General features: G+C 45.7%; 1 protein-coding gene across 3 annotated transcripts in view; it reads left to right on the forward strand.

The window, feature by feature from the left end:
* PIP4K2C (phosphatidylinositol-5-phosphate 4-kinase type 2 gamma) overlaps positions 1-26,474 on the forward strand; it is a 38,439-nt gene that overhangs the window by 9,848 nt on the left and 2,117 nt on the right. For all 3 annotated transcript variants that reach the window (XM_083729468.1, XM_083729469.1, XM_083729470.1), the window contains 8 exons: positions 184-281; positions 8,019-8,115; positions 10,406-10,549; positions 12,520-12,666; positions 18,404-18,442; positions 19,875-19,988; positions 24,229-24,484; positions 26,003-26,106. In XM_083729468.1, the coding sequence (XP_083585594.1) occupies positions 184-281; positions 8,019-8,115; positions 10,406-10,549; positions 12,520-12,666; positions 18,404-18,442; positions 19,875-19,988; positions 24,229-24,484; positions 26,003-26,106 (999 nt within the window). The remainder of the gene's footprint in view (positions 1-183; positions 282-8,018; positions 8,116-10,405; positions 10,550-12,519; positions 12,667-18,403; positions 18,443-19,874; positions 19,989-24,228; positions 24,485-26,002; positions 26,107-26,474) is intronic.

The following is a 26,474-nucleotide window of genomic DNA, read 5'->3' on the forward strand; positions in this document are numbered from 1 at the left end:
CTGTAGTGCCCAAGTCTTAGGTTGCAAATGGCATGGCATTCGGCCGGATGTCATTTCCCCGGGGGCTCTTGGTAGACAAGAACTCTCCTCTCAAGGCCTTGCCTTGGTGCTATTACATTCTCCGGACATGTGCTGCTTCGTACAAGAGAAGCCAGTGGCTTCACATTTGCTTTCCTTCTTTAGATCAATGAGCTGAGTCAAGTTCCCCAGCCAGTGATGCTGCTTCCTGATGACTTCAAAGCGAATTCTAAAATAAAGGTGAACAATCATCTCTTCAACAGGTGAGGACCGGTGGTGCATATGTCTAGGAGCGGAAAGGCACATAGCCTTCCTAGCCCAACTTCAGATTCCACCCCTGCTGCTTGAGATCCTTTAACTGGAAGTGCAGGCTATTAGGCTTGGGACTTTCAGTCATGATGGCTATGTATTACCTCCACTATCAGAGGCAGTATACCTCTATATACCTGTTGCAGGAGGGAGCTGTAGTGCTCGACTCTTTCTTGTGGGCTTCCCTCAGGCATCTGTGAGAAAAGACTGCAGATGCTGTACCCCAGGGACATAGTTCCTCCGAATGCACATGCTATAATATAGGGGAAGCTAACATAGCACCCTCCAGCTCTCACCATAAGTCAGCTATTAGCAACACTCGTTTTAAGAGCATAGCCTGCACATGGGGGCGGTGTAGGTGTCTAGCTCTCCTATGACTGTGCACAGGGGAGGGCAAGTGTTCTGTTAAGGGCCTCATTCCTTCAGGATAACTGGTCGGGGACTGCATGTTAGCGATGGATGGAGGGCACTCCATGTTATGGATTATTGAACCTGAATGACGACTGCCCTTCTTCCATCATGACCTTCGCTCAGAATTTCCAGTCCCCTGCCAGCCTACTCTTGGGAAGAGTGGTAAGCCCCAATTGGTTTGAAAGGTTTACTCTCAAATAACTGTACAGAGATTATTGTTTTTAATTCAGCAGACCAATGCAGCTACTGCTCTAGAAAGCACGTGAAAATAATTCTTCTCTGATTTTAGTGTGACCGCAAACAGAGAGAGTAGAAACCAAGAAGAAAACGTCTTTTTCCCAAGCTTTGATACCAGGAAAAAGATTTGTTAAACACATCAGTTTATTTCTATCAAATAATACATGGCCCCTTTTATTCTGAATCCACACAGGAACAGAGGGGTGAGGGTAGGGAAACAGCTTTTTAAAGCTATGGAAATTATCGTATTTTTTGTTGGAGATAAGCAGTGTCCAGTGCACAGCGGAATGATGAAAAGTACGTGCCAACATGCTCTATATTACTTTATTTACACTTCAAAGCTGGTAATTTACAGAAAAACATCTTCCCTCTGCCGGAGCAGAGAAAGGCATCCTCTCTCCTCTAAAGCACGGAGAGAATCACACTGAACTGCAAAGAACAGTGAAAAACAGGAAACCAGTGTACGTCACATCCAGTCTCCTTTCCCGTGAGAAAACCCAACAGCACTTGACTGTGGAATGTAAACATTGTCTTGTGACAAGCACTTCGCTGCTCAGTGAAGGAAGCAGAAACCAACATCCTCCCCCTTTCTGTGAACATCACTGGGCAGCGTGTTCGTACAATATTAGTACAAACCCAACTTCTGCACATAGGTACAGTGTTGATCCCTTGATACAATCTTGGACAATACATCAGCAGGAATTTCATTACCTGGCATATAGGACACCGTTACGAGTCCCTTTTGAATACGTTCCCTAGCATGTTGCAACTTTAATTGCAAGTGCTTCGTGCTTTGCTTACAACCTTCAGAATTCATCAAAGCCAAACATGCTTTGTTGTCCTGGTAAACCTGGATTGCACATTTGACAGGAATTTTTATGTCTTTGCACAATTGTAACAACCATTCACAATCCTTAAGTGAATAAGACAGTGCATTCAGTTCAGCTTCACAAGTACTTAAGCTAACTGTTGTTTGCTTCTTGCATGACCAATCAAATAGACCCTGATTGTACTTATAGCAAACTCCAGACGTACTTTTCCTGTCTGTAGTGTCATTTCCAAAACTTGCATCTGCAAATATCTCAAGACCACCAGACTTCTGATTGTTAAATCTCAGTCTGTAATGCATAGTGCCTTTCAAATACCGCGCTATGCGTTTCAGAGCTTTCCAATCCTTAACAGTAGGATTGTTGACTTGTCTGCTTAGCAAATTACAGCTAACAGCAATGTCAGGTCTTGAACATCTGGCAATGAAGTTTAGCTTGCCTAGCACACTTCTGTACAGTGTAGTATCAGAAAATGCTTCTCCAGTGTCATCTACCTGATAACCTGTTGTCATCGGTGTGTCTACAGGGTTAGCATCCATCAGGTTTAGTTTGCTTAACACATCAGCAATTTTACGTGACTGGTGTACTAGAATGTTACCATCTTGATCTCTCTCTATTTCCAGAGATAGGTAGTTGTTTACCTCACCAAGATCTTTCATGTCAAAGTGCTCTTTCAATTGAGCTAGGGCATTATTGTACATTGTGACATCCTTCCAAAAGAATAAAAGATCATCAACATAAAACAAACAATACAGTTTCTTTTGCCCCTCCTCTTTGACAAATACGCATGGATCAGCTTTCCCTTGCTTAAAACCTAGAGAAAACAATACTTCAGTGAGTTTTGTGTGCCAACACCGTGCACTTTGTTTGAGACCATAAAGGGACTTCTTCAGAGCACAAACAAATCCCTGTTTTACCTGTACGCCATCAGGTGGAAGCATATAAAGTGATTCATCTAGAGATCCGTACAGAAAAGCTGTATTCACATCATGGTGACTAATGTGTAGATTCTCTTCTGCAGCTAGCTTGAGCATAAGCCTAATGCTCTCATACCTCACGGTGGGTGAGTAGGTCTCGTGATAGTCTTCACCTGGTACCTGTGCAAAACCTCTGGCTACCAATCTGGCTTTGTGTCTGACTATCTTGCCATTTTGATCTGTCTTCGCTTTGAAGACCCATTTGCTTCCAAGCAGTTTCATTCCTGGAACTACTGGAACAAGGTCCCATGTTTTGTTCCTTTCCAAGGAATCAAGCTCAGCCTTCATGGCATTTAACCATGGCTCAGCTTCCTTTGAATCCAAATCCTGGATTTCTTGGAAACTTGAAGGTTCAAACACCTTCTTGGAGCTTTTAACAGCTGTTACTGCTATCTTAGCAAACTCATCAGCAAATCTCTTTGGAGGTCTGCCTTTTGTTGCTCTCTGTGACCTACGAATTAGTCTTAAGTCTTCAACACTCTCCTCTTCCTTCTTAGGAGAAAAGTGACCTATTGTGAACAATGGTTCCTCTAATTCTTGATCAGAGCTTTCAGAGGGTCGCATAGAGGCTTTCGCACTCTTGAAATCCTCTGAATCACCCGATTCAGTTTCAGACTCAGACTCAGAACCTTCATCAGTGGGTGTGGGTTGTTGCGGTTGCTTTTGACTATCCTCAGTTTCATCACTGTCATCAGGATAACATTGGAAAATTCCCACATTCTCCCCCCACTTGGCATTGTACTCAACACTTCTTGTGAGCTTAATTTCCTTAGAGTCAGTCATCATTATTCTGAAAGACCCTTTCTGATAACCTAGAAAGATACCATGCAATCCACGCTTGTCTAACTTGGAGCTTTGTGGTGAGTGAACCCACATGTCAGAACCAAAAATTTTCATGTGTTTGATGTATGGCTTCTTGCCAAACATCTTCTCATAGGGGGTACAACCAATCGCTGAAGATAACCTGCGATTATAACTGTAAGTGAAACATGAGAGAGCTTCGGCCCAATAACTCTCTGGAAGATTGGCATCATGCAGCAAGGTTTTTAACCCTTGAAGCAATGTCTGATTTGCTCGTTCCGCAAGTCCATTCTGCCATGGCGAGCGAGGACTAGACAAATCGTGTTGAATTCCTTTCTCAGTCAGAAAAGCTTCAAACTGCTGAGAAGTGAATTCTCCCCCGCGATCACTGAAAAGAGTCTTTACCTTCTTACCATGCACATTTCCCAACCAAGCACAGAATTCCTTGAACCTTGGAAAAGCCTCTGATTTCTGCTTGAGATTGTACACATAAATATACCTGGAAAATGCATCAATGAGAACCATGAAGTACCTGTTTCCACCCAAAGAGGGCGCTAGTGGTCCAACCAAATCAGCATGAACAACCTGGTATGGTTCTGTAGCTCAGTGTTTCCCAACCTTTTTTGGGCAAAGGCACACTTGTTTCATGAAAAAAATCTCGAGGCACACCACCATTAGAAAATGTTTAAAAAATTAACTCTGTGCCTATATTGACTATATGCCGCTTGGGGCGGCAGCCTGTTGCCCGAAGCACAGGGAGCCCTACGGAGGGCTGCCCGTGCTTCGGGCGAGTGTCTGCAAGTCTTGCGCGCCCGGCAGGAGCTCCTGCCAGGCGCGCAAGGCTTGGGGCGGCAGCCTGTTGCCCGAAGCACAGGAAGCCCTACGGAGGGCTCCTCGTGCTTCGGGCGAGTGTCTGCAAGCCTTGCGCGCCGGGCAGGAGCTCCTGCCAGGCGCGCAAGGCTTGGGGCGGCAGCCTGTTGCCCGAAGCACAGGGAGCCCTACGGAGGGTGCCCCGTGCTTCGGGCGAGTGTCTGCAAGCCTTGCGCACCCGGCAGGAGCTCCCGTCGGGCGCGCGAGGCTTGGGGCGGCAGCCTGTTGCTCTAATCACATGGAGCCCGCCTCCCTCCCACGGCACACCAGGCAAAGTCTCGCGGCACACTAGTGTGCCGCGGAACACCGGTTGGGAAACACTGCTGTAGCTTGCCTACTAGACACCTTACCTTTCGCAGCCATTTTTACCTTGTTTGCTGCGCATGCCTTGCACTTCATGTGGTACCTGCAGGGTTTAATAGTCATACCTTCAACCAAGGCAGGCATTTTAGATACTGCCTCAAAATGCAAATGACCAAACTTTCGATGAAAATCGTGAATACATTCTGCATGCAAACTTTTGTTAGAACCTGCAATGCAACAAGTGTCATCCTGCACAACATCATCAAAATACAAAACATACAAATGATCAACATATTCAGCATGCAATACATAATCATTTTTCTTTGTGATGATGCACCTTTTGTTCTTAAAGGAAACGTCAATTTTCCGCTCATTCAGCTGTCCAACGCTGAGCAGATTATGCTTGGCATCTGGCACATAAAGCACATCCTGTATCGATAAGTCCAAACTGTGAAGAACAACAGTTCCGTAGCCTTTACTGGGAATTGTGTGGTCATCCGCCTGGTGAATCGCACCTTCCTGCGGTGTAAAAGACACGTACAGTCGCTTATCGTTGCACATGTGGTGGGTCGCCGCTGAATCAACAACGAAGAAAGATCTAGACGTCTTCTGGACCTCTGCAACCTTTGGAGTGAAGCGTGAGACCATTGCCTTGTGCTGCGTTGTCCTGGACACCGGACCTTTGCCTTTGCCTCGGCCTTTTCCACGCGATGAGCTTTCGCTGCGCTGCTCTGTCTTGGCCCTGGGATATCTGCATTCCCTCTTCATATGGCCTAGACGTCCACACGAGTAGCATTTCACTGCCTTCAAAGCTTTGGCGCCATCTGGTGGTTCCACTGCACTATGGGATGACGTCTGTGAAGACTCCCCCTTGCCCATGCAGCTATCACCCTGGCGGTCTGCTTCATTCTGAATCATGGCAGTATCACAGGCTACTCTGAGTTGAGCATTTGGCTGATTGGCATCAGATTCCCCACTTGCATCAGCCAGCCTTCTGCAGCTAGCCATCATGACTATGGCATTAGCCTTCTGCGTCATCTCTGCTGCTTTAAATCAGGCTGCTTCATACAAGCTGTGTCTGTGCTGCTTCATTCCAAAAGCAAATTTAAAAGTGAAAGTTCTCTCTGCTGTCTTAAATTCATGCTGCGACACTGCTGCAGCTGCTTTACTTTCGATTTCCCCCAGCATAGGAAAAATTTCTCCTTCTAGCCTTTTGCCTGTGCCACGGCAAAACCGGCTATAAAAGTTCAAAGTCCAGCCATAAAGCCATTAATTAGAAGCTGGCAGGCTGCCCGGAGCTGTAGCACATACCTCATCAAATCATCTTGACGCGCAGAGATATCGTCCGATCCGGCCCTCTGCATTCCGATCCTTTGCCGGCACTCCAATTCTTTGCTCCTTTGTTCCTTTGCCAGGAGCCCGACTTCTGGAGTCCATTCTCAAAACACTGCGTTTTCCTGGGCCCGGAACCAAATGTTGGAGATAAGCAGTGTCCAGTGCACAGCGGAATGATGAAAAGTACGTGCCAACATGCTCTATATTACTTTATTTACACTTCAAAGCTGGTAATTTACAGAAAAACATCTTCCCTCTGCCGGAGCAGAGAAAGGCATCCTCTCTCCTCTAAAGCACGGAGAGAATCACACTGAACTGCAAAGAACAGTGAAAAACAGGAAACCAGTGTACGTCACATCCAGTCTCCTTTCCCGTGAGAAAACCCAACAGCACTTGACTGTGGAATGTAAACATTGTCTTGTGACAAGCACTTCGCTGCTCAGTGAAGGAAGCAGAAACGCAAACAGAGAGAGTAGAAACCAAGAAGAAAACGTCTTTTTCCCAAGCTTTGATACCAGGAAAAAGATTTGTTAAACACATCAGTTTATTTCTATCAAATAATACATGGCCCCTTTTATTCTGAATCCACACAGGAACAGAGGGGTGAGGGTAGGGAAACAGCTTTTTAAAGCTATGGAAATTATCGTATTTTTCGCCCTATAGGGTGCACTGGCCCATAGGGCGCACCTAGTTTTTTTGTGGGGAAATAAATAATAAATAATTTCCCCCCCCAGCCCCCAGAACAGGCTGCTATCCGCAAGCCTTCGGAGCCCGGTGGGAACTCCCACCAGGCTCAGAAGGCTTGCAGGTGGCAGCCTGCAGCTCGAAGCATGGGGCGCGCTCCAGAGCGCACCCCGGGCTTCGGGCAGATGTCCGCAAGCTTTGGGTGCCCGGCGGGAGTTCCCGCCAGGCTTGCGGATAGCTTCCTGAAGCCTGCATTTGCCCCATTTCCCCTTCATTTTGCACAAACATTTCCCCTTCATTTTTGGAGGGGAAAAAGTGTGTCCTATAGGGCGAAAAATACGGTAAGGAGGAAGGAAGGACCTCTGATGGGATAGAAGGATTAGGTGGTGTCAGAAGGTATTAGGAGCGGCATGCGGCCACAGGTTACCCACTTCTGTTGTAGCACTCCAGAAAGGCCAGCAATTGCTTGATTTGAACCTTCCTCCAGGAAAAGTACAAAAAAATTGAATAGCGTATGCAAAGCTGGACAAAAAAATCATTTCCCACTCACACACTGTCCCCTCTGCCTGGTATTTAATGCTTAGTATTAAAAGAAGACTGTTCTGCCTGTCTGATCATGAGACCATTTGCATAATAATGGAGGATTACACCCTGTGGTAGAGAATATTAATGGGCAGGGGATTATGGGGCTTGGGTCACAGATTACTGAGATAATGCCCAGATTGACTTGGTAGCTATGACTAGGCCTTGCTCACTTGTCAGAAAAAACTGGCCTTCTGGTAAGGAAGCAGAAGGAGCTTGGTTGTGTATAAGACTGGGTTGTAATGGGCTGCTTCTGATGGAGAGCTGGTCCCATCTACAGCAGGAGAAGGTAAGGCCTGGACCACAAACATAGCAGAGTCGGAGGTGATGGTCTGGGCTGTACCACTTCAAACTGCTGCAAGGTGGGTAGAATCAAACTTCATCATGCTTCTTTATTTGTTGAAACCAAAACCCACCCTGTAAGTAGAAGCTAGCGCAACAGGGAGCGAACAGGCTGGGCTGCAGTCTTCACTGATGTGCTAGGTTCTTATTTTTGTGCGGAAGGGGGGAGGCTTTTTTGTTTTTGTTTTTTCATAGAGGTGCATTCAGAAATGTGATTCTCCCCACCCCCAGCTCTCGTTCAGCTCCCTCCTCCAGCTCACCCTGCTGCATGTGCAGTCCGAGTTTTGGAATAGCAGCTAACTCTGTCACTCGACTCTTGCAGAGAAAACCTGCCCAGCCATTTCAAATTCAAGGAATACTGCCCACAGGTCTTCCGCAATCTTCGCGAACGTTTCAGCATTGATGACCAGGATTACCAGGTATGTGGGTCTTGTCTGTACACTTCAGACTCTTACAAGCCTGCACAAAACTGTAGGTACTCAGCTGTAGTGTGTGTGTAGTATCTCTGCCTCCGACCCCCTTACTGCTGTCATATACTGGACTTCAGAGTGTAATGCACGAGGCTGAAAGCCTTCTTGCCCAAGGCACCCTTGTTGTGGAACTCCTTTCCCAGAGATGCCCTCCAGGCCTGCTTTTGGAGAAATTGCTGATGCTTTTCCCGTTAGGCTTCTGCTGTTTTAGAAGAAAGCTAATGAGCAGGTGTTTTCTTACTGGGTTCATTCAGATTTTATAGTTGCTGTTATTTTATTATATATTCAGGTTTTATAGTTTTGTGATTTTGTTCAGGTTTTATAGTTTTTTTTAGTACAGTATGTATCTGCTAGTTTTAAATTTAAAATCATGCACAACTTCAGTAATTTGTTTTTTCGAACACTGAGAATACTGGTTCGAAAGCAAGTATGAAATTCAGCTAATAAATCATAGTGTACACTTCCAGTGTGGAGCTAATTGGGAGGATCATAAATTGCTCAGCTGGACACACTGCAGGAAGATTGCAGCATGAGGTGCAATCATAGGCTACTAATAAGCTCACTGGAGGCATTGGTTGCAGGCATGTTCCCTTGAGAGAAATTGATGTTTGAGGTGGGATAAGGCCAGTGTACTCATTGCAGCCATAGATTACTGCCTTTGTTCCTGAATTTGCTTGCCCAGGCACTGCAGTAGTTATGACACCTGTTACAAATAGCCATTTGAGTACTGAGTACTTAAAAAAAATTAAAATGTTTTCTGTAGTTCACATTTCAAAACTGCCCATATTGAAAGACACAATGCCTAGTAATGTAACTGGACCAGAAAAAAACCATTATTCATTACTTACACTGGCAATATCACAGCTTGACTTATTATTTATTAGATTTATTTAATGTGGGTTATAAAACTGGTTCTTACACTAGAATTTACAGTTTGTGGAGAATATTCTCCAGAGAATTTTCTAGTAGAAAATTTTCTCAAAAAGAATTGCATTCTCGAGAATATTCTCACCTCACATCACTATTTGTGACCTGCAATCTCTGTATTTGGAAGAGGGAGAAGAGAGAAAGATTAGCGTATGACAGATCACAATAGAAGGGGAAAGAGCCCCCAGCAGCTCCCACAGACCCCTTGAACTGCCCATTTCTCTCTGCACATTTTAACCCTCCAAGTTTCCTTTTCTTTAAAGAGAGCCAGAGGGTGAGACGTCCGGGATGCTAACAAAGCAGCATTTGAGTGTACCCTCTTTAATATGTTCTTGGTCTGGTTTCCATCATGAGAGCAAGGGTAACAAACATGGTGCCTTCCAAATGTTGTGGACTACAGTTTCCATCAGCCCCAGCTAGTATGACCCAGTGGTCAGTTTTGTGGTCCAAAAACATCCGGAGGGCACCGCTCTGGCTTTGCACTGAAGCAAACTGAAGCAGGCAGCAGAGCTTCTTTCCCAGACTTCATAAAAATTATTGATAGCTCAGTTAGTAGAACATGAGACTCTTAATATTAGAGTTGTGGGTTTGAGCCCCACCTTGGGCAGAAAGATTCCTTCAGTGCTGGGGGTTGGACTAGATGGTCCTTGTAAAAGGTAAAGGGACCCCTGACCACTAGGTCCAGTCATGACCGACTCTGGGGTTGCGGCGCTCATCTCGCTTTATTGGCCGAGGTAGCAGGCGTACAGCTTCTGGGTCATGTGGCCAGCATGACTAAGTTGCTTTTGGCGAACCAGAGCAGCGCATGGAAATGCCGTTTACCTTCCCGCTGGAGGGGTACCTATTTATCTACTTGCACTTGACGTGCTTTCGAACTGCTAGGTGGGCAGGAGCTGGCACGGAGCGACGGGAGCTCACCCCATCATGAGGATTCGAACCGCCGACCTTCTGATCGGCAAGTCCTAGGCTCTGTGGTTTAACCCACAGCGCCACCTGCGTCCCTAGATGGTCCTTGTGGTCCCTTCCAAATCGATGATTCTATCACTCAACATTTCCTGCACCACCCCATTTCCCTAAGAGCCTTTTTAAAGGAACTGCTGCCTTGAGGGTGGCTGTCAAAGAGGCAATGCCACAGGGGATGTGAGGGAAGATCTGGAGCCCAGAAATTTTGTTCAGCTTTTTGCTACTCCATAGCCAGGGAAGGTTTATCTTTAACTCCCTTGTTGCCCACCCTTATCATAAAGATAAATCAGCCACGCCAGGGTCATCGGCACAGAGCCTTGTTGTCATTGGTTCATTCTGACTTCTTCAGGTCTCGCTGACACGCAGTCCGCCCACTTATGAGATTGAGGGTGGGGGGCGCTTCCTCCTGTCCTACGACAGAACGTTGGTGATCAAGGAGATCTCCAGTGAAGATGTGGCTGACGTGCATAGCCTTCTGTCTCACTACCACCAGGTAAGACGTGAAGGCAAGCGGGCTTCTTTGTATGGGGTTGTAGGCATGTGATGTGGACTCTTGACTTGGAGTGTAAAGTAAGTTCACCTGAAGGATGCTCATGGAAGCAAAGGGCCACTGTGCCTCACCCCACATCTGTTCAGTAGGGCCCATTGATCCTCCAGAATGACTTCTTGGCATGCAGGTAGCTGCACGATGGGAGGCGGGGACAGAAAATGGTCTGTCTTTCTGTGAACTTTTTAAAATTAACTTGGGATTCAAACCTCCAAACCAACCCCCACAAGAATATAATGAATAACAGTAAATATAAAATCTTAGTGCACTGAAGCAAAACTTAAGCAAATGAAGCAAGTTTGCACAGTTCTTTCTGCTAGCCATGGACAGGGAAAAGGGCTTCAGGGTTCTGTGTAGCTCCTGCCCCCTGACCACTGGAAGTTGTCCTCCGTTCCTCACCTACTACTGAGATCTGAGAAAGCATGACTGCATGCTGGCAAGCTTCTTTCCATAGCCTTAGGAGCAATTTTCAAATGGAAAAATACTGAAAGCTGACATTTAAGGAATGCCGAGTGCCCTGCAAGCTAAGAACAACACCAGTGTTGTTTGTAAAGCATCTCACAGATGTGGGCACTGTACAGAAGTTCAAAACACAAAATAGGACCTATCCTCAGGCTGCCAAATTCTTCATTTGGGCCATCTAATAATAGGTGGAAGGAATACAAGGAGACCTGTTCATCAGTATTGATATGGAAGCATTCTGTATAGATAGCCATGTTGGTCCACTAGGATGAAAAAATCCAAACAGCAGCATTCTTGCAGTACCTTTAACAGAACAAAGTAAAATTCACAAAGTAGTGAGTAAACCTTTGAGTCCACCAGGACTCTTTTTCAGATTAAACGTTAAGCGTTTTAAAAAAAAAATGTGGTGAAGAATATTGCTGGCCATGATGAAAAGCCCTAGTTTGTACTTTATAATAGCTTTAGGATGAATTGTAATAATAATAATTTTATTATTTATACCCCGCCCATCTGGCTTTGTTTCCCCAGTTCCTCTGGGCAGCTTCTAGCACATATAAAAACTTAATAAAACGTCAAACGTTAAAACTTCTTGGTACATTGCTGCCTTCAAATGTATTCTAAAAGTTGTGCAGTTCTTTATCTCCTTGACATCTGATGGGAGGGTGTTCCACAGGGAGGGAACCATTACTGAGAAGGCCCTCTGCCTGGTTCCCTGTAACTTCACACCAGCTTCCTTAGGTTAGGTTATGATGCAAAGCAGATTGCAAGAGGATGTGTTCTGGGGTGAAGAAAACAATGGCTGCTCTCCTTTCAAAAAAGAAAATCAAAATATTGCTGATTTTTTATATATGTCTCTAGTGCTAACCAGCATGCGCAGGACTCATAAGGCAGAGTGGAGAAGTAAAGAAAAGCATGGCAATGTCTGTATTAGCAAGGCCAGAGATTAATTACAGATGATGCTCTAGGAAAACAGTGAGTGGATTTTCGCTGTCTGCCTCTGTGTGAGTGGATGGGTGGGTATTAATCCTCCTTGAGCCGCTGTGGTGGAAGATCTAGAGTGCCTTTTAAATCTAGGCTGGGTATACTTGGTGCTCAAAAAAAGACGGTCTTGTGATCAAGAGAGGATGGAGGTTAGTGAAGAGGGAGTAGGACCCAAAGAACTGGATAGCAAGAGAAGTGCTGAGGAATAGTCCTCATTGGAAAAGGATAGCTAGCTGAGTCTGTTGCACCCTGACCAATGAAAGCCCCAACAAGCCAAAATGCAGGAGAATTGTGGTTTGGGGGCTGGGGCTCCAACAGAGAAGATTACGATTCCATTTCTGGATTTGCCTTCCTGAAGTCATCCTCCTACTGTGCATAAGTCTTGTCTAAGCTTTTGGTGATCTTTTTTCTGGGCTCACTAGTACAGTACTTAGCAAATAGTACTTCCTGAACATCTTGTTTCCTTCTTGCAGTACATTGTGAAGTGTCATGGGAGCACCCTGCTGCCTCAGTTCCTGGGTATGTACCGGCTCAGTGTGGACAACGAGGAGAGCTACATGCTGGTCATGAGGAACATGTTCAGCCACAGGCTCACCGTGCACAGGAAGTACGATCTGAAGGTAATGGGTAGTGGAGGGCAGGCGGGAAGTGTGCGCCAAGGCTGGATCTAGACACATCAAAGAAGCGTTTCAGTTAAACACGTTGCAAACTTTGTATGAGAAATCAGGTTAGCAAAAACGGAACTCCACAGCGCCATCTGGTGTCACAGTGTTAGAATGCATAAACAACACATATAAAGTGATTTTTCTTTGCCAATGTAGCTGAGTCCCAAGACTTTGGTCCTGTTTGTCCATCTTTTTCTCCCTCATTTGCCCATGTATGTGCATGATGTTTGCTCTGGAAATCTCCAGAGCTTTACCAACTAGCTGTGGAAGTTGCAATATGTAATGCATGGTAGCTGCATAATGCTGTGTCTAAAATGCTAATATGTCAGACAGAGCAGTGCTGGGTTTTTGCACCGGAGGCAAAGGTTGTCATGGAATTATGTCACCAGTTTCTTATTATTGGCCCATATTTATTCAAAAGTTTCCAGTCTCCCCCCACCTTGGCACACCTGGCTTTCAGAAGATGCTTGAGTGGATTTTACACTTTAGTCATTATACGCTTTAGTCGCCAGGTGGCACTGGGTATAGTTGTATCTAGGTGGAGTCAGTAATTGCCTGCGTGTCTTCTGTTCTTCTTTTTAAAAGGCCATAAAGTTCTTATCTAGCTTTCTGGCACTGTATGCCTTCCATGACATTACTGAATTTCAGATCATCCTCACTTTGCCCTGAGAGTACAGAACCAGGGCAGGGGATATAAAGGAAATATGTAATCAGGCAGGAAGCTGGAACACATAGTGCTGAGTTGCGGTATCCAGGTTTTCTCCTGAAAAGCCTTGTTTGCAAAGAATTCTGCGCCTCTGTTCTCCATCTGTAAAATAGACATGATAGTCACTACATAGTTGTGAAAACATATGAGCATGCGCGGAACTGTTTATAAAAAGATTTCGCATGCACTTTTCAGCATCAGTTCCCAGAGCGTGTTAAAACAATCTAAAATTCGGTCACCTGAACTTTTAACTGTTCGAAGCAGTTTAAAAATGAAACAGAGTCACTGAAATAGGGTGGGTTCTGTGCGATTTGCACCATTCCCACCTGCTGTGTGATATGGCACCCACAGAGGCCATTGTTCAGTGGCAGGGTGTGCGATTTGCACCCACAAGCTCCTTGCTTCAGCCCTCCATCTCTTTTAATTATCTCTGGTAGCAGGAATGAGACAGACATCTGCTTGTAAGACATGAGAAATTGGCTCAATTCAGGTGATCCTCCCTCTGCTTATTAAGTTGAGATGCTGTTAGTTCCAGGCAGAGTTTTTGGCTGGATGTAATTGCAGCCTGATGGGTTCATGTGTACTGTAGGCACAAGTTTGGCTTCCTCCAAGGCAAGAGTGGGGAGCCTTTGACCCTGAGCCAGCCATTGCCTGCCAAGCCATTCCCCCTCCCCAAACCACATGCACCCATCAACTGATGGGTGGGAGAACAAGGTTTCAATCTGTACTGGCTGCACAATCCTGTTCTCAGCAGGCTAGGCAGCAAGATTTGAGTGGAGCAAGATCTGGGGATTTAAAAGGGAAGAAGGAGGAGGAGACTTGGCAAAAGAGTCCCCTTAAGTCTCCTCCCACTTCCCTTTTAAGAGCAGCGCAAAAGGGATTTTGACAGGTGGGCAGCCCCACTTACCTGTCAAGATTTGACCCGTGAAGCAGATCCTGATAAGGGTCTGGCCCATGGAGCCAAAAAGGTTTCCCACCACTGCTCCAAAGGGAGCAAGACAAAATCAAGCACAAGTTCAGATTCTGGTAAGGCAAAATTCAAGCAAGGCAAAAGTCAAGTTCCTGGAAGGCAAAGTCAAATAAACTGGGTAGCATCCTCCATAGCTGCGCCTGAAGCTCAAGCCTGAGAGGCATATGAGCAGACTCAAATATTGCTTCAATAAAACAATGAACAGGGTGGTGATACAATGCCTACTGCCATCGACACAATATCTGTAAACAACAGAAGTCCGTAAAAATGGCAAAAGTAGTTTCTTTCCCAAATAGGTTTTATCTTAAAGAATAGCAAATGCAGTACTAAGAGTCCACTTGTAATATACCAGTGGTTCAGCGCTCAGACGTTGTTCCGGTAATCCTATGTTTTGTTGCTAAAGAGCTTAATCATCAAGCTTTGTAGTAAATAATATACAAGAGAAGACAGTATGTAAATGACTTAAAGCAGGGGTTTATCTGTCCCCATCTGCGTGTTTCCTTCGGGAGGAGCATAGAAAGAGGACGACGTCCTTCACTTTGTTAAACCTCCTTCAAATATTGCTTCAGCAACCTTCAAACCTAGACTTAAACAGAGGCACAGCTTTGTCCGGGTGACTAGCTCTGGCTCTGGCCAGTGAAGCATCTTCACTTGACAGGACCATGGCTTCAATAGCCATTAACCCTGGTGCAGAGGGAGGCTGAGGTTCTGCTGAAATGTACTCTAAGGGCAACAATGTGACTTCCGCAGGCTAGCGGCTTGCCAACGAAACAGAGAAAAAAGCAGTATTTACAAATGTTGAATGACTGAATAAATAGCTTGTTCCTTCAGCTCTCCTATCTTGAGCTGCCTGAGGCTTTCCTGCCTGCCTGCACTCCCCTTACTACAAAAGCCTCTCCTCTTTGGCTTGTAACCCCAGTTCCAAACTCTTCTCTTCTGGACATCCTTAGTCCTCATTCCCACCTGAAATGAAGCCTATGCGTGTGCAACGGCTTTTCCTTCTATTTGTTCCTCGTATCTCCTTTTCCCTCCCTCCCTCCCCACCCAACCAGGGTGCCTAAATATAGATCATAAGCTGCTTGGAGCAAAGGACTGTCTCTTGCTGATGCTGCTCTGCAAAGCACCCTTCACACTGATAAATAGCTCCATCTCCAAGGCAGGAATCCTTCGCTTCCCTCTTAGTTTGATGGTGTATCACTTCTATGGTCAGATAAATTTTGGTTTGCGCCAGTCAGGAAGTTCCCTTTTGGGCAACCATCTTGATCAAGCCAACTAAAACATATTTGGCTGAGTTGCATCTCCCAAGAAGGGCACCCGCTTCTGATTTGAAGGCAGCACGTAAGAGAGGATCCATTCCTCCTCCCTTGACAATCTGGAGGCTCCTGCCAGCCTGCTGAGCACATTCTCATTCCACAGCCCTCCTCGTGTCCTTGCCTGCCAGAGGCATTGCCCAGCATTAGGCGGACAGTTAAAATAGGTTGTGGTACAGACCTTCTCTGATAGGTCTGTTCTTCACTCTCTGCTCCCTCTCCCAATGCCTATTAGGCAACATGTGGCTTGCTGTGCTGATTAAATGTTCTGATATTGCAATGAAATGGCCCCCTCAGGGAATTTGTTCAGTACATGGACAGTATCAAACTCAGGGTCTCTCTTTCTCTCTCTCTGTGTGTGTGTTTGTGTGTGTGTGTGTTGGAAAACCAAGCTAGGAGAATGAGATGAATCATGTCTGCCCCTATCTGCCTTCAGCCTGGCTGCACATCATTAAACTGACCCACAGCAAGGTTACATAGATCTTTTATAGTGTTTGCAGTTATAGTGTTTGCAGTTACAAACATTTTAGAAGAGGCGGCTGGAGGGTTGAACTGCAATGAGGACCACACTATAAAAGCAGCTTTTGCTGGAGGGCCACAGCTGATGTGCTTATTATAAAGGAATGCAGTTGGAGTAACTTGGATATGTTGTTAATCAACCTGGATGGTTGATTATTTACTTATTAAATTTCTATACAGCTCTTCGTCTGAGGACCACAGGGCAGTATATAATATAAAAACATGAAAATACATAACATGGTAACAAAAACAAACAATACACCCACCCGCACAGTTTAAAAGGCCTGGAAAAAGAGGTATATTTTTGCCTGGTGCCTAAAGACATATAATGAAGGTGCCAGGCAAATCTTCCTAGGGAGCTCAGTCCTCTCAGGGCAAAAGAGTGGATTTAACCCACTGAGTTGCTTCCCCTTCTGATGCCCAGGCTCTGCTGTTTGTCGGCTGCACCTTGAGGGCCAGCAACGTGCTAGGTGCTGCACAGAACATAGCAGCAATGTAGCCCTGGTTGAGAGGACAGATGCTGTGGCCTGCAGTGGAATGCTGCAGTGTGGAGTGTTTCTGTTCGCTGCTTTCCTGCAGGACAACTCTATTCTATTCTCCCTCTCGTGTTTTTTCCCCCTCCCAGTCCCTGCCCGCAAGCAGCCAGTCAGGATTCTGTGGCCACTGAGCATGCTTGGACCTCATTGTTTTGTTTTGCCCCCCCCCCCCATGTTGTTTTTTGTGTGTTGTTTTTTTAAATAGTTCTTGTGCAAGCCTTTGGGGTTCCCCCAGACCTGCTGATACTTCCATTCTGTATTTGCATCAGGCTGCAAGTACCATTGCATCCTTAAGCCTGAAACAACAGCCTTGTGGTATAATTTTTGCGTTTTGAAAAATGCCAAGAAAGGTGTCCATCCTAACATCTGAAGTCTTATTTAAAAACAAACAAGCAAACAGCAGCAACAACAACAACTCAGCTACTTTACTGCCCAAGCAGAGCTTTTGCACCAGGTGAGACCTACCTAGGTTCATATTTTGGCTACATCAAAAACTCTCTGGGTAGCCTTGGCAAGTCACGCTTCCTCAGTCTCCTGCCCTCCTCCTATGAAGTGGGAGAGAATATAATTGCTTGCCTTATATGGTTAAAATGAATAGTCTGTAATTTGCACGGTGAAGGGTGTTATGCGGAGTGCCATCACCGCTGTTTATGTTGCAGCCTTTTGATTCCAGACTGTGCCCTCTGCTTATCTGGATGGAGATGCAGAGATTTCTTGCATCTGAACTGGTGCCTTTGTGGTCGGCAGATGATGGAGGACAGTGTCCGTAGGTCTTATCTTGCCCATTGTAATAGCCCCTGGGGACAGAATTATGGCAGGTATCTCTCTGAAACTCAGTAACAGAAACAGTTTGAACAATATTGTTTTTATCTTACATCTGGTCAAGGCAGGACAACAACATAATGTATAAAAACACTGCTTTTACTGTTACTATTGCTTGGATTTCTTACCCACCCTTTGCCATTAGGACCCAGGGTGTATCGCAGCAATATAAAAATAAAATATCAAAGTCAGTTGTTTAAAATACACATACTATGAAGAATAGAACATTGTGGTGTAGAAAATCAGAGAATTATATTTAGTGGAATGATACTCTTTTGGAGAGCACTTGAGGTACTTTTTAGCTTAGAGACATATATATACCTCTTTCCCCCTCCCCCTCCAATAATGATGATCTTTTGGTTTCCAGCTATAACAAGCTGGAAACCAAACATAAACCATGTTTATGCGAACGCTGTGGGCTGGATTCAACCAGCGGGTCCTGGTAGATCTGTTCTATGTGTTACTTTTGATTATGCTTTATTTCTTTTTACATTTTTTCTACTTCTGTGGTGGTTATGTACTTTTCTTTTTTGTAAAAACCTAATAAATATATTTTTTAAAAAAATCAGAAGCCAGTGCTGGCACAGTGGGGCTTTCCGTACACTCCTCTTCCTACGTGCCACTTGCGCCTCCCTCATCTGCCTTGGGGGGTCGGGGGGACCCCCAGAACAGCACATGGAAGGAAGAGAGGGAAGATTGTTTTGTCGAGCCCTGATGGAACAATCTCCTTAGCAGAACACACATTGATTTCAGACCTGCCCTGAAGGCATGTCCATTTGTGTTTATGATCCATGCTTCTTAATGTTTGTGTTTCTGCTTTTTTTCCCAGGGCTCCCTGGTATCCCGTGAAGCTAGTGATAAAGAGAAGGTAATTTGAGATTATGGCTTTCTGGTGAAAGGTGGTGGCTCTCCCTCTGTTTTGATGTGTTGTGAAGTGATTTTTGGCTTGCTGGCTTAAACCTCTAGATGATGATGAACCTCTTTGCAAAGGAAGATAGAGGCATGACCTGAGAGCATATTTATCTCTTTAAAAAATTAGGCAAGGGCCTATATGCATTTACATTGCACTCCTGGTATCTGCATGTGCTAGGCAGAATAAACAGACCTTGACTAAACTAGAAGAAGTGGAGACAACGGATGCTTAAAATATGAGCAAAATTAATGTTTGCATTGACATCAAATTCCAGGGTGTCGAAAATGGGGGTCAAGAGGGGAGGGGCTATAACTCAGTGGTGGAGCATGTGATGTGAATGCAGAGGATCCCAAGTTGAATTCCTGGTATCACTGGTTTAAAAAAGGTTCCAGTAGCAGGGGATGGAAAAGGACCTTAAAGAGCAGTTGCTACAGGCAATTCCAGGCTTAGGTGGACCAATGGTTGGCAGCATCTTATGGAACTAAGTAGCATTTAACATTATAGTCAGGACTTCTGTGCACCGTGATTCTGTTGGAAGCCCAGCAGAAGAATGTAGAAATGGGCACAGAATTCAGCTTCCTGAAAATTCTTTTGAGGCACCCTCAAAAGAGTGAGAGGCAGTAGGAGGCAGGGGGTAATTCTGCAGTGATCTCCTGGCCAGGAGATTTATTGCATTATAAAGGTCCATGTTGTTCTTGAAAGTGATCTTCCTGAAAACTGGGAGTTAGTTACGTTTTATTATTTATTTAAAATACCGTATTTTTCGCCCTATAAGGACGCACTTTTCCCCCCTCCAAAAATGAAGGGGAAATGTGTGTGCATCCTATGGGGCGAATGCAGGCTTTCGCTGAAGCCTGGAGAGCGAGAGGGGTCGGTGCGCACCGACCCCTCTCGCTCTCCAGGCTTCGCGCAGCTCTCCACAAAGCGCGGGAGCCCGGGGCTGGGCTCCTGCGGCTTGCAGAGAGTTGCCTGCATGCTGAAGCCTGGGCATGCTGAGCTCAGCACGCCCAGACTTCGCGCAACTCTCCGCAAGGCGCAGGAGCCCGGGGCTGGGCTCCAACAGCTTGCGGAGAGTTGCCTGTTCTGGGGGCTGGGGTGGGGGAAGCTCGGGCCTGGGGGGGGGAAATAAAATTTTCCCCTTTATTTCCCCCCCAAAAAACTAGGTGCGCCTTATGGGACGGTATGTCCTATCGGGCGAAAAATACGGTAGTTAGATGGTGCCCCATAACCATGTTCTGCGAGGGCTTGCAAGAAGGTTGAAAGCAAAATTAAAAAATACTTTCATTGTTTTGGCTCGAGTTCTGCCCTCCAAGTCTAGATTCAGCCAGCTGTTGACTCAGCCCCCATGCCTCCTCTTCATTCGAAATACGTTTCTGTTCCTTTCTAGGGCAAGGAGCTACCAACCCTCAAGGACATTGACTTTCGAAACATGAACCAGAAAGTGTACGTTGACGAAGAAGCCAAGAGAGATTTCATGGAGAAATTAAAGAGAGATGTGGAGGTACTGTGGCTTAGGGGGCCTAGCCTGATACAGTCACAGCAAGACAGGAGCAGCTGGTCAATGCATATCAGTAGGAAATGATCCGTAGGCACAGAAAGGGATTTATTGACAGAACAGGGACTTTTGCGAGAACTACACAGCCATGCTTTGAAACATGCTCCGTTTTTGAGCAATGTTCCCTGATACAGAACTTATTCTAGCCCCAAATGCGTTGAGTTTTAATAGGCTTTCAAGCTAGTGTCAAGAAACAGGGGTGCTAGTGCAGGGTTGCATCCCTGCCCCCCGTTCCTAAGAGCTATGTGTAACTATTTGTTCAGGGATGGAGAATTGGATCCGGCGAGCGGGATGGATTCTGATCTCCCACGCAAGCTAGTGGGCAAGTATGACTTGACAGTTGCCTGTCCTGTTCATGCTCGTGCAGTTTGGAAATCAAGTTGCTCAAGCCAAGGTGCTGTGCTTTGCAAGGCCCAACAAACAGCGGATTGCCAGGGCTGGCATAAATCGTTGGGGCTTTCCAAGTGCTGCATGTTGGGCTTTCCCAGAGCTTTGCAAGTGTCGCCAATCAAATATGTTACTTGGGTGTGTAGCCGCAGTTCCCAGAGTTCCCTTAGAAAAAGGATTGAATGTCGAAGCATGATGGGAATTGTAGCTCTGCGAGGGGAATAGAGGTGTCCTAACAGCTCTCAGGGGACGCGGGTGGTGCTGTGGGTTAAACCACAGAGCCGAGGGCTTGCCAATCAGAAGGTCGGCGGTTCGAATCCCTGCGACGGGGTGAGCTCCCATTGCTCAGCCCCTGCTCCTGCCAACCTAGCAGTTCGAAAGCACGTCAAAGTGCAAGTAGATAAATAGGTACCGCTCTGGTGGGAAGGGAAACGGCGTTTCCGTGCGCTGCTCTGGTTCACCAGAAGTGGCTTATTCATGCTGGCCACATGACCTGGAAGCTGTACACCGGCTCCCTCAGCCAGCAAAGTGAGATGATAGTCGGCCACGACTGGACCTAATGATCAGGGGTCCCTTTACCTTTACCTTTACCAGCTCTCAGCACCATGGACAAATTACAGTTCCCAGGATTCTTTGGCGGAAGCCATACCATTTTAAGCCATACCACTTTGGGAACCACTTCAAGCTGTATAGTGCAGATAGAACTATTTTTGGGGATGGCAGATCTTCCCCATCCGCCCCAACCCAAATTTGCTGCAATGAGATGAGGTTAGGTTCCAAGACTAGAAAAATGCTCCCAGCCACTATCTCATCAGCTATTATATTTCCTTGGGGACTGAGTCTGCAGAACTGAAAATGCTTCTGCAGTGCAAGATTCACCCTATTAGCCTTAATGACTGCTAATAGCATGTGAGGTGGGGGGGTGGGAAGGCTGCAGCCGCTCGGAGTCTAATTTCTAACCCAGTATTCCGCACAGCCTTACCCCTTCCATCAGCCGAGTCCCACCCTGACATTCCTCCCCACCCCACCCCTGCTTAGAGCTGAACATCGCTTGTGACCCAAATCAGGGAAACGATAGAAAATTAGTTTTCGTGATTTACCGAACTTGAAGTATTTTTGAGGACAGAAATTGGAGTCGCCTAGTGACAGCCCCTAGGAATAATCTGCCTGAAATTTTCCTCAGCATGGATGCCCTTCTGCTAGTTGGTTTCTGTGAAAGCGTCTGCGCAGGCCGCATTCACATGAGCAAAGAGAGGGGAAGAAGGCCTTGGATTCTTCTATTTGAATGCCCTGCTTCTGTACTCTGGTGTCTTCTCATATACGTAACGCTTCCAAAAAGGGTTCACAAAGTGGCTTACCCCAAAATTCCCCTCTGCTTTCCTGAGGGGGACACCTGGTAGCGGCAGCATATGCCTCACATTCAAACTTACCTCAGCCGCAAACACCCGGTGGTGTGTCAACCCTGGCTTCCCAGGTGCAATAGAAATATTTTATTTCATTTCATTTCAGAATGAAATGAGATTAGTTAGATTGGGAGAGAGAAGTAATAATAATATTTTTTTATTTTTACCCCGCCCATCTGGATGGGTTTCCCCTGCCACTCTGGGCGGCTTCCAACAAAGATTAAAAATACATTAAAATATCACACATTAAACTTCCCTGAACAGAGCTGCCTTCAGATGTCTTCTGAATGTCAGGTAGTTGTTTATCTCTTTGACATCTGGTGGGAGGGTGTTCCACAGGGCGGGTGCCACTACCAAGAAGGCTCTCTGCCTGGTTCCCTGTAGCTTTGCTTCTCACAATGAGGGAACCGCCAGAAGGCCCTTGGCACTGGACCTCAGCATCTGGGCAGAACGACAGGGTGGAGACGCTCCTTAAGGTATAACTGGCCCAATGTCACCCATTGAGCTTTGTGGTTGAGTGGGGGTTTTGAACCAAGGTCTCCCTGGGCCTAGTCTGACACTAACTACAACTTTGAATACTTAAAATGTGTGTAACTTTATTTATGATGATGGTTACTTCAAAGATGGATGCACAAGGCGAAAGTGAGCCATATGTTGTTAATATTCGCATGCACAAGGATTTACGGAGTATTACATTTTATTGCATTCACATTTTTCCCTTCCTGTAGCAGAGGTAATTCTTTCCTCCTCTGTTCTATCCTGACAACAATCTTGTGAGGTCAGTAATGCTGAGATGATAGTGAGTTGAACGAAAAATTGAACGAGCCGTGCAGTCCCTCCACCGAAAGAGCTGTTGTAGCATCCTGGTTAAGCACGTGAGATTTGAGCCAAGAAGTCCTTGGAACAAAATCTCAGATGTGAATTCTTACAGCCTTGACCCAGCAGCTGGGATCTGCAGGTGCTGCTGACCTGATCTGTGTGTAGTGCCGTAAGGATTATTGAGATAATTACATGAAGTGCTTTGAACATTCTCAAGCGCTGTAGAAATGCAAATTATTAGCACTAGTAGTGGTACTGTTATGCCAGGGTGGCATAATGGTTACAGTGTTGGCCTATAACCTGGGCGACGAGGGTTCAAATCCCCACTCAGCCATGAAGCTCACCTTGGCCCAGACACCATCTCTTAGCCTAACCTTCCTCACAGGGTTGTTGTGAGGATGAAATGGGGAGGAGGGGAACCATGTACACCACCTTGAGATCCTTGGAAGATAAAAGGTGTTATATATATGTAAGAAATAAAAATTTATAATTAATAATAGTACTGCATCCATTAATACAAGTAAACACTTACTGAATAATCCCTACTCCTTCGGTGCCTTAAGCATCTGAAGAACTGAGGCACCTATTCACACAAGCGTGGACTGAGACCCTAAAGTAAAGCTCTCTAGGTCTCTAAGGCCCCATACTGGGGTGTGGGATGGTTTGTGGCCCCTTCCCTGCCTCTTGATGCCAGTTGTGTCACTTGCACATGACATTTTTTGCTCCCATTGTGTAAGTGTTCAGTCTGTGATGCTGGAGAGGTTTTGGTGGGTTTGCCAGCTTTCTCAGCGTTATGAAGAAAATACTGATTACTAATGGTGCTTCAGTTAACTGAGCGGAGGCAGAACAAGGACAGGAGTCTGAGAGTCAAAACCGGGAGGCATTCCAGTTACAAAGGAGGTACACAGCTTTGAACAGCCAAGGCAATTAATCATGGGGACAGGCTGCCAGGAGAGGGTGGTTCTCTTTTCTTCCCCCCCAAAAGAAACACCACATGCCACCTTTGGATTAAAACTGCACTCCCTTTTTAAAGAAGAGGAAATGGTCTTTATTTTTCCTGATGAATCCAGAGTAAATTCTGCCCTCTGGGTTTTGCACTTACGATCAGTAGCTGAATTCCTACACAAAAGGTAATTTAATCCATAGTTAAACCTTGGTATGTTTGTAAAACAGGCAAACCCCGGCTTGCACAAGGGTTTCATTCCGGATCATTGCGCGCAACGGCGGAGCATGCATAAGCCTGTTATGCTCCCTTTTCCAGCCACTTCCAGATTGCTGCAGTGTACATGTGTACATGTCTATTGGACATGTGTATCTTGGTCGTTGCCTGTATTCTGTTAGAAACTGCCCAGAGTGGCTGAGGCAACCCGGTCAGATGGGTGGGATATTATTATTATTATTATTATTATTATTATTATTATTATTATTCTGCATTGCACATGGGGTTGTCCGTTTTGCTCATGCAGAGACAGCACTGGATAACAACCAGTTTTTTGGAGGCGTTCCACTTGTAATAACTAGAAAGCAAGCCCATTGTTAACTTCTTAGTTTACTGACAATTGTGTCCGTATGTTCAGTTCCTAGTGCAACTAAAGATTATGGACTACAGCCTACTGTTGGGGATCCATGACGTGCAACGAGCTGAACAGGAAGAAGACGAGGATGTGAAAGAGGAGGAGGAGGATGGAGAGGGTGAACCTGGGGGTGTGGCATCAGTAGGTTCCTATGGTACTTCTCCTGAGGGTATTGGCAGCTATCTCAACTCCCATAAGCCTTTGGGACCTGGCGACTTTGACCCTTACATTGATGTCTATGCCATAAAAAGTGCTGAAAGTAAGTAAGGACAAGAGGGAACTTTCCACCAGTCAACTTTGTCTTTAGTCAAGACACCTTAATCATCCTCTGTGACACAGGAGTCAGTCTGCCTACTTTGTGCCTTTGATTGTATATTTCACTGAAGGCCAATATTCCAGCCAATTTTTTACATATTGCAGCAATCTATAACAGCTCTCCCTTTGCCTCTCCCCTTGTGGAAGCCACAAATCACAATCCTTGTTTTAGGTTTTGTGTCTCAACTAGGAGTCATGGCTGGTTCCCCCCACCCCCAAACAAACCATGCTTGTAGAGAAGTTAAGTAGGAGCCATTTACACGCTCATGGTTAACTATGCTTTACCATGACATGCAAACATGGCTAAAAGAGAGTTTTACCATGAATGCTGTGGAATTAACTGGGGGAGAAAACTGCAGAAATCAGAGACAGAACTTGACTAGATTGTTGTGTGTAGGCATGCATCAGCAAGATTGTAGTGCAAGTATGTTATCTACCCTTTGGCACCAAATTTCAACGCCTTTTAATTTTTAAGAAAAGGTTGTAGCCCTTGAGGGTGCACACAAAAGCTGTGTCAGCTAGTGCCTGCTACGATCTGAGATGTCAAACAGATTTACACAAGATACCCATGAACAAGCTTCCATTTTTTGCCTTATGTGGATCCTGCTGTGATCTTGAAGAGCTTCATAGGACACAAGACACAAGAGCTTCATGGGAGACTCTGCCGTTAAAAACTAGGTCTTGGAAGTCCTTTCTGGCGCTCTGAGCCAGATTTCTCTTCTTTCAAGTCATCACTCCTTCCTCCTTTGGGTCTTTCTTAAATGTGGAATCTAAATGCCAACGAAACTACACACAAATAAGAAGATGTGTGCATCTGCTCAACTTGCTTAGTTTTGATTGCAGAAAATGTGGCTTGTGGGAGAGAGGGTGGCTCACACAGCCCTTGCTGTAGGCGAGTCAGGTGGATATCTGCTTCCTGGAGAGGAGTCAGATTTGATAATAGGGATTCTGAAGTTCACTTCCTGCCACTGTAGTATTTTCTGGATGCTGCCACTGGTGGCTTCATCTGTAAAATGCAGGCTTCTTTAGGAAGAAACATGTAGAAGATGAATTAATCATTCGTGAATTGTTTGCTATACTTGGGGCAGGAAGGGATTCTTCCCAAATTTAACTGATATAATCTAATGTTCCTTATGTGGCTTTTTTTGTCTTTCCTCCCAGCTTGAGCTTGTTTCACGTTCTTGAGTTATTGGGCATTTTTCAGTTCTTATGCTACTTTGGTTTGGTGCATCCTATTAATTCCTACTTACGTCCCATGTACCCTTGACGGTGTAGTTTTATGCATTGGGTGTGTGTGGGGGGTCTGACAGGTTCTCTCCTGCCCCCACCCAGTCCTAAGATTCGGTAACTCACATTTTGCCCTGTTGAAATCCAATGTGGAAAGAGCCTCATGAGGGGTGGGGGGGGTGGAATGCAGAGGGCAGCAGTGCCCATGAGCTTCATTGACTCTCTACTTTTCCAGATAGCCCCCAGAAAGAGGTTTATTTCATGGGCCTGATTGACATCCTCACACAGTATGATGCCAAGAAGAAGGCTGCCCATGCAGCTAAGACCGTCAAGCACGGGGTGAGTCTGGCCTGCACAGTTCTTCACAATGGGCCCCCTAGGTGTGGACTCTGGTGGCCCACAGCTAGCCTTACTAAATCAAAGCGTCAACTACATCACCTACGTGAGGATTTCCAGACTTCTGGTCAGTTTCATAGCATCCATAGTGGCGACTGTAGCCACAACCTAGAGACCAAAAATGGTGGACTGGTGAGACAGCATTATCTTCAGGGGGTGGGGTGATAAAAATGTCACACCGTGTGAATGATTTATTCCGAAGTCATTTTTATTGCATAATTGGCTTGATCCTTTTTGTGCCAGAGGCACTTTCTTGAAATAAAGTGGCATCAGTACTAAACTAGGCCAGGGTTGGGGGTTATATAATGCCA

The sequence above is a fragment of the Podarcis gaigeae genome, assembly GCF_964106915.1.
Source record: "Podarcis gaigeae genome assembly, chromosome: 2".
NCBI lineage: Eukaryota > Metazoa > Chordata > Lepidosauria > Squamata > Lacertidae > Podarcis > Podarcis gaigeae.